Source organism: Rhinopithecus bieti, unplaced genomic scaffold, assembly GCF_001698545.2.
Source record: "Rhinopithecus bieti isolate Rb0 unplaced genomic scaffold, ASM169854v2 scaffold_26426, whole genome shotgun sequence".
Lineage (NCBI taxonomy): Eukaryota > Metazoa > Chordata > Mammalia > Primates > Cercopithecidae > Rhinopithecus > Rhinopithecus bieti.
In genome coordinates, this window is record NW_016811945.1 from 579,199 (window position 1) to 587,769 (window position 8,571).

At 52.3% G+C, this 8,571-nt stretch overlaps 1 protein-coding gene across 1 annotated transcript in view; it reads right to left on the reverse strand.

The window, feature by feature from the left end:
* The window catches only part of TYRO3 (TYRO3 protein tyrosine kinase), a 20,365-nt gene that overhangs the window by 2,906 nt on the left and 8,888 nt on the right, over positions 1-8,571 (reverse strand). The window contains 9 exon segments of the mRNA XM_017895450.1: positions 4,185-4,321; positions 4,533-4,692; positions 4,881-4,990; positions 5,428-5,549; positions 6,279-6,371; positions 6,831-6,911; positions 7,248-7,343; positions 7,612-7,712; positions 7,796-7,925. Of these exon segments, the coding sequence (XP_017750939.1) occupies positions 4,185-4,321; positions 4,533-4,692; positions 4,881-4,990; positions 5,428-5,549; positions 6,279-6,371; positions 6,831-6,911; positions 7,248-7,343; positions 7,612-7,712; positions 7,796-7,925 (1,030 nt within the window).

An 8,571-nucleotide genomic window follows, 5' to 3' on the forward strand; every position in this document is an offset into this window, starting at 1 on the left:
TGGGATTACAGGCGTGAGCCACTGCGCCCGGCCACACTGGGCCATTTAAAAAATACACTGTGGCCAGGTGCAGTGGCTCACGCCTGTAATCTCAACACTTTGGGAGGCCAAGGTGGGCAGATCACCTGAAGTCAGGAGTTCGAACCCAGCCTGACTAACATGGAGAAACCCCGTCTCTACTAAAAATGCAAAAAAAATTAGACCAGCATGGTGGCACGTGCCTGTAATCCCAGCTACTCAGGAGGCTGAGCAGGAGAATCGCTTCAACCCGGGAGGCAGAGGTTGCAGTGAGCTGAGATCACACCATTGTACTACAGCCTGGGCAACAAGAATGAAATTCCGTCTCAAAATAAACAAACAAATTAAATAAATAAATGAATAAATAATATATTTGTAGAGATGGGGTCTTGCTGTGTTGTTCAGGCTGGTCTCAAACTCCTGGCCTCAAGTGATCCTCCCACTACAGCTTCCTGAGTAGCTGGGATTAAAGGCACATCCTGGCTTATTATTTAATTCTCACAACAACCCTATGAAAGCAATGATCAGAGAGAGATCATTTCCACATTTACAAGTGTGGAAACATGCACAAAGGGTTAAGAACCGTGACTAGGCCGGGCGCGGTGGCTCAAGCCTGTAATCCCAGCATTTTGGGAGGCCGAGACGGGCGGATCACGAGGTCAGGAGATCCAGACCATCCTGGCTAACATGGTGAAACCCCGTCTCTACTAAAAAATACAAAAAACTAGCCGGGCGAGGTGGCGGGCGCCTGTAGTCTCAGCTCCTCCGGAGGCTGAGGCAGGAGAATGGCGTAAACTCGGGAGGCGGAGCTTGCAGTGAGCTGAGATCCGGCCACTGCACTCCAGCCTGGGCCACAGAGCGAGACTCCGTCTCAAAAAAAAAAAAAAAAAAGAACCGTGACTAAAGTCACACACGTGGAAAGTGACAGAGCTGTGATTTGAAGCTAGGGGGGTTGGCTCCAAAGTCCCTCCTATGCTGAGTGGGCAGTACCTACTCAGTAAATCCTCACTGTACAGCCGGACACAGTGGTATGCACCTGTAGTCCCAGCTACTCAGGAGGCTGAGACTGAAGGATCCCTTGACCCCAGGATTTCAAGACCAGTCTGGGCAACACAGCAAGACCATGTCTCTATTAAAAAAAAAATAATTAATAAGCAAGGTATGGTGGTAAGTACCTGTAATCCCAGCTACTATGGAGGCTGGGCAGAAGATCTCTTGAACCCAGGGGTTTGAGGCTACAGTGAGCTGTGATTGCACTACTGCACTCCAGCCTGGCTGTCAGAGCGAGACCCTTTCTCTTATTAAAAAAAAAGTAAAAATCCGCCAGGTGCAGTGGCTCATGCCTGTAATCCCAGCACTTTAGGAGGCGAGGCGGAAGGATCACTTGAGGTCAGGAGTTCCAGACCAGCCTGGCGAACATGGTGAAATCCCATCTCTACTAAAAAATACAAAAATTGGCTGAGCATGGTGGCGCACACCTGTAATCCCAGCCCTTTGGGAGGCCGAGGTGGGTGGATCACCTGAGGTCAGAAGTTCGAGACCAGCATGACCAATATAGAGAAATCCCATCTCTACTAAAAATACAAAATTAGCCGGGCAAGGTGGCACATGCCTGTAATCCCAGCTACTCTGGAGGCTGAGGCATGATAATCGCTTGGACCCAGGAGGTGGAGGCTGTTGTGAGCCAAGATCGCGCCATTGCACTCCAGCCTGGGCGACAAGAGCAAAACTCCGTCTCAAAAAAAAGTCCTCACTGTTCATATACAACCTTTGAGTATCTGGAAAAAGCTTCCAGCTCTCTTCCCAATGGGAATGTTTTGTTTTGTTTTGTTCGAGATTGAGTTTTGCTCTTGTTGCCCAGGCTGGAGTGCAATGGCGTGATCTCAGCTCACCAGAACCTCTGCCTCCCGGGTTCAAGCAATTCTCCTGCCCCAGCTTCCAGAGTAGCTGGCATTACAGACACATGCCACCATGCCCAGCTAATTTTGTATTTTTAATAGAAGTAGAGTTTCTCTATGTTGGTCAGGCTGGTCTCAAACTCCCGACCTCAGGTGATCCACCCGCCTCGGCCTCCCAAAGTGCTGGGATTGCAGGCGTGAACCACCATGCAGGCCAGGAAGGCTTTTTTACATACAACTTCAGCAACCTTATAAATTCCCTGAAGCCTATCACTCAGGGTGCCCAAGGAATGCCTCAGGCTGAGGTGGAAAAATAACAAACCAAAAAAGCTAATGGGAAGAGACTGAGACCAAGTCCAGTGAAAGCAAATGCCTGACTCTCTTGCCTATGCCCACGACAAGAGCCCCAAGTACTGCCTCACACACCAGCGCACCCAGCAGGGGCCCCCAATAATGGCAGTAATCATGCCAGACACTGAGCAGGTCGTGGGAACGGGAATTTTCTGGGGCCTCGGGTACATGGCCAGAATGGGACACATTCTCAAGGCTGTGCTAGGAGCCAACTGGCGCCTGTCCACCAGGCTGCCTGGGTGAGGCCAGTGCCCGCCCACTCTCCATTGACAGCATGACAGCACCAGCTCCAGCTGGGGAGGAGGCTGCACTGGGGTCTGGTCACCACTGCCCATCAGAGCTTCTACAGCTCCAGATTAGAACTGAGGCAGGCTGCAGCCACAGGGAGACGTGAGCTTCCTGCCCCTTGCCATACCCTAAGTTCTGCTGAATGAACAGGAGGGCCAGGGCCTGGCTTGTGTACTCAAGATTTCCCTCTGAGGTGCAGATGAGTCAGCCACCCACAGCCTGGGTTCAGGGCACTTCAAACCCACTGTCAAAGGGAAGGATCCCACCATGAGGCTGAGCCTTCCTGTGCCTGTCCATGACCTCGGCCCTCTGGAAGTCCAATCCCAGAGCAAGAAATGGAGCAGATTCTTTATCTGGTCACAGTGGCTCCCACTCCCACTGGGGCTCATGAAAGTTCCTCTGGGCTGGGTTTGGTGGTTCACACCTGTAATCCCAGCATTTTGGGAGGCCAAAGCAGGTGGATCCCTTGAGCCCAGGAGCTCAAGACCAGCTTGACAAATATGGCAGAGCCCTGTCTCTACAAAAATACAAAAATTAGCCAGGTTTGGTGGCACATGTCTGTAGTCCCAACTTGGAAGGCTGGGGAGGGAGGATCACTTGAGCCCAGGAGGTTGAGGCTACAGTAAGCAGAGATTACGCCACTGCACTCCAGCCTGGGTGACAGAGCGAGACCCTGTCTCAAAAACAAAACAAAAAATACTCACAAAATGTTGTCTGAAGGCCTAGGGAGCCCTTGGCTTGGATGGAGTGGGAGTGTAAGACTAGAACAGACAAATCACAGTTGCTGTCATAAAGAGTTAAGAGTACGTACTCTAAAACCACAGGGATCTAGGTTCAAATTCCAATTCATTCACTTAATAGCTCTGTGACGTTGGCCATGTTACTTAATCTCTCTAATCCTATTATCTCGTCTACAAAGTGGGGATAAATAATAGTCTTTTCCTCATAAGGTCAGAGGAAGATTACCTGAAAGAATGCCTAAATGCCTAGCTAATGTCAGTGACACTTCCCATTATCTTGTCACAGGGGTTTGTTATCACTCTAGCGAAGTAGATGGTATCATTGCCTGCCTGGTCCTGAGGGCTTTGGGCTTGCAGAAAGAAGAGGAGGCAGTTCCCTTATTCCCAGGAACTCAGTTCTTTATCTTAGCTTCCCAAGAGAGCTCAGCCTAGGAAGTTTTCTTAGACTAGCTGGGGTCTCTAGGGCAAAGGCTGTATTCACTGGGGTAGAACAAATAAAATAAAATAAATAAAAATTTTTAAAAAAAAAGGAATTATGGGTGGGAAGATGGCAGGGAAACCTCCCACACTGTTACTCAGCACTGTGCCTTCTGTTCTGCTCTTGGGGTTCCTGGTTCTCCCTACAAACTGGAGAAAAGAGACTGATAGACAAAGGCTAAAGCAAGAAATCTGGGATGGGAAGGGGGAAAAGAAAGAAAACAAGGAGGTGGTAGATGAACAGTGAGTATGAGGTGGAGTGCAGTCTTCCAACTACAAGGATGTTTCTATAAAAAAACAAAGGTCCAGTTGAGGCTCTTAGCTCCCACTGGGCCAGCAGCTGTGGTGGCAGCTACCAGCCAAAACTCCAGATTCCCCTTTCCTTCCAGAGCCCCCTTCCCGGGATACTCACACGTCCTCCATACACTCCGGAGGCTGTTTCAGGCGGTTCCCGCCAATGAGGTAGTTGTAAATCTCAGCGTTTTCGATGCCAGCGTATGGCGTCTGCCCACGTGTCATGATCTCCCACATGGTCACCCCGAACGCCCACTGGGACAGAATCGAGGTTGGGGGAGAAGCTGTCACTAGGTGTCCTGAGTCAGGAAGAGAGCCATGGCTCTGGGACAAGCACAGCCTGGAGCTCAGGGTCTCATCATCAGGCAACCAAACCCCAGAAAGCAGACTTGGCTAGGCCCTTAAGGATCCCAAAGGTCTGTTCTCACACTAGTCCCCACCAAGCTTCACGGGCCACCCTGCTCACCACGTCACTGTGCACAGTATACAGGTTGTCAGCCAGGCTCTCCAGGGCCAGCCACTTGACAGGCAATTTGGAAGCACAGCCTTGACGATAGTAGTCCCCACTATAGATCTTCCGGGAGAGTCCGAAGTCAGCCACACACACTGTCATGTCCTCTGCCAGCCTACAAGGAGCGTTGAGGGAGGGAGTCAGCCTTCTGCCATGCTCACAGCCTTACAAGAGTCAGGACATCTTTGCTCCCAAGCTACCCCCATGCATAGCAGATACTGTCCCAGGCAGGAGCCGACCATTAGCTAGCTCCTCTTGGCACCTGCTGCTGTCTCCCACCCTCGAGTCCTCCAGAATTCGTACATGCAATTCCGAGCGGCCAGGTCTCGGTGGATGAAGTTCCGAGAGCTCAGGTACTCCATGCCGCAGGCAATGTCCACCATGAACCGGATCAGGGTCTGGAGGGGTAGGTTCTAGTGGACAGACAGGCCAAGCTCAGGCTTAACCTGCCCACCCAGCTGGGGCAGGATGGATGGGGGTCCCTGGCCAGAAAGCCTGAAGGCTGTCCCCAGAATCACTGGAAGGAAGAAAAGGGACGGAGGGGCCTTCCCAAGACAAGGAAGCTTCAGCTAGCCTAAGAGGAAGCCTGGAAGCCAAGACTCCCCACCCTGGGGCTCCACAAGTCCCTGCCCCTAGAAAAGGTCCTTGCCCAGCCTATATTTCTCAGCAGGGTTTTGTGAGAGAAAAGAAAGCCTGCTAGATTAAAAGGATTCAAACTCAGACCCCTCCTACTACCACCCAGCTCCATCAGCCCTACCCAGCAAGCCCCTCTCTGCCAGGGTCTCTATGCCTTTCCAGGCCCTGTGTTCCCACCCGTTTCCCCCTGGCCATCCCCACACCAGGTACTCACAAAGGGGTTCTCCCCAATCCGGGAGGCGAGCAGGAAGGCGTGCAGGTCCCCATGCTTCATGAAAGGCAAGATGACCATGGGGATGGGGAGACGGCCTTTAGCCCTGCTCCGGAGGCTCACCCCTGGGACAAGGGAGAGTCAGGAGCTGAGCATAGAAGGGTCAAGAGGCAGTTCAGGTGTCTGCATAAGTCCCCACCTGCTGGGTCCCATCTCTAGCTCTGGATCTGCTGTTTATTTTTTCATAGGCTCCACACTGGTCTGGGGACTACCCAGGAGGGACTCTGGTTGCTCCCATATCCCTAGAGCATCTTCTGTCCCCTTCCTTTCCTTCTCTGTCCACACAAGCAGTTTTTGTATTTTCTGAAACAGTATCTTGCTCTGTCATCTATGCTGGAGTGCAGTGGCGCAATCACAGCTCACTGCAGCCTCAATGTTCTGGGCTCAAAGGATCCTTGCACCTCAGCCTCCCACGTGGATGGACAAAGGTGCATACCACCACACCTAGCTAATTTTTGTACACGTGTGTGTATTGTTTTTTGTTTTAATAGAGATGGGTTGTTGCTATACTGCCCAGGCTAGTCTCAAACCCCTGGCCTCAAGCAATTCTTCCACCTCAGCCTCCCAAAGTGCTGGGGCTATAGGCATGAGCCACCACACCCAGCCACACAGTCTTCATGTGCGGACCTTTGGCACTCCTCACCTCAGATTTCTGCCAGGACCCTCCTTGCTATTTTGCCATCTATTTACTTACCAGATGAGTCCAAACGTCTCTCTTACAGGCTGCCCTCTCATGTTGGTAGAGCATATTTTTAGCCCTATTCTCTGTCTGCCTCCCCCAAAAAGGGGCTCACCAACAAGTTTGGCCACGTGTGGATGGTCAAACTCCTTCATGCAAGCGGCTTCCCTGAGGAACTCTTCAATGTCGCTTGAGGCAATGATGTCAGCTAGGAGAAAGGGATGGGGAAGGAGGGAATAAAACAAGATGTGTCCCTAGCTTTGACCCAGGCCTCCTAGGTCTTGTCCTTCAGATGTCCTAGGCTTCCCAGCGAGCCCAGGAAACAGCCCAGCCATGAGCAGGAGAAATCCCCAAGGAGTGGCGCTATACAGCAACTTCTCTGCTTACTAATGCCTTCCCTTCCTTTTGGTTTGGGAGCCCAGCAGGTCAACCAACCACAGCTGTAATCACCCAAGAGAGGACTCAGAGGACAGTCACTGCCGACGGCAGAGAGCAATGGCTGGGCATGAATAAGTGTGAATTATTCGTGCCGTAAAGACAGCATCCCAGTTAGTGTTGCCCAGCTCTTCTTGGAAAATCTAGGGGCTAAGCAGAGCCTGCTTCAGGGTCAGTCGCCCCTCTTACCCTTCCAAATGATGCCCTCAGGCCACAACAATCCCCCACTCACCTTTCAGCATCTTCACAGCCACTTTCACAAAGGAGCCATCCTCCTGCTTCAGCTGGGCCTCCCGCACTGAACCAAACTCTCCTAGGAACCAGTCCAAGTGAGGGAGTCTCCTTGGCTCTCTGCTCCCTGCCATCTTCCCTCCCAAGTGACCCTCCATGGGGACACAGTCAGCAGACTCTGGGGCCACTGGAGAAGGCACCCTTGCCAGTAGCCAAAGCAAGAGCATGCAGGGAGCAGCTCCTCAGCCCTCCCTGTCCCCAGCCACCATTCCCCCCAAACATCCCACACTCAGGAGTCTACAAGCATATCTTGTTTACAGGAGCCAACCTAAACCCACAACCTCAAAGTGACAGGGGTGACCAAACACCTCCAGCTACAGCAAACCAGCCATGCCCATCCCCACACAGCTCCCCATACCTTTGCCCAACATCCGGCCCAGGGTGAACTGCTGCTCTGGGATGAGCACATCCTCCAGTTTTTCCTTTAGTTCATCGCTGATGCCCAAGCTGTCCACTGTTGGGAAAGGGTTTGTGGGAAAGAGGGATCTCTGATTCCTGAGCCAAAGCCCAGCCTGCTTTTTATACCCCAGACTCTGCCCTCAGAGCATAGAGATGAGCTTAGGTCTCCCACGGCTGGGGTGGTGAACTTTACACAGGCAGGTCTGTGTGCCTGGGGCTCACTGATGTTCACACATATCAGTCGAATTAATAATTTGGTAAAATAATGCAGATAGGGGCACACGACAACCCATTTGTCCTTCCCACGATCGCCCACCACTCACATGTGGCCTCGATGCGCTCGGGCCTTTCTCGATTGAAGGACCGGGCTGCCCGGAAGTGAATGGCTGGCTCTCCCCGGGCCATGACACTGTCAAAGGCTTGCCTAAAGGAAAACCCAGGATTTGGGATCAGCTCCAAGGTCTTTCATCACCACCTGCCTCTCCCTCCACATCCCCATCCCCTTACCCAAACCGCGTCTCTTTCCGTCTCTTTCGAAGCAGGATGAGGGCCAGGGCAGCAGCCGTAACCAGGGCCGTTAGCACACCAAGGACCACAGGTACCCAGGATGTGCGGCTGTGAGGAGGGCCCTGCTGGCCTGTGGGAGGGAGGCGCAGTGGCATGAGCTAGGATGACACCATGGGGTCCCTTCAGAACTTTCCCAGGATGGCCATCCAGCTGGGTCAAGGGGCTCCTCTAGGTCAATAAAGGGTCCTGAGGGAGAGGGGCTCCAGAGGAAGGCCCAAGAGTCCTTCCTACCTGGTCAGAGATAGGCCCTGGCTGTTGTGACCTAGAGTGTGATCATGGATTTCTATGCCAGTTCTGGGGCAGAGAGAGGAGAATGAGATATAGTTTGTTTGAGACAGAGTCTTGTTCTGTTGCCCAGGTCAGAGTGCAGGGGCACAGTTACAGCTCACTGCAGCCTCAGCCTCCAGGCTCAAGCAATCCTTCCACTTCAGCCTCCCAAGCAGCTGGGACTACAGGTGTGCAACATCATACCTGGCTAATTTTTAAAATTTTTTGGTAGAGATAAAGTCTCACTTTGCTGCCCAGGGTGGTCTCGAACTCCTGGACTCAAGCAATCCTCCCACCTCAGCCTCCCAAAGTTGTGGGATTACAGGTGTGAACCACCACTCCCGGCCTTTTTTGTTTTTTGTTTTGTTTTTTTTTTTTTTTTGAGATGGAGTCTCGTTCTTTCGCCCGGGCTGGGGTGGAGGGGCCGGATCTCAGCTCCCCGCAAGCTC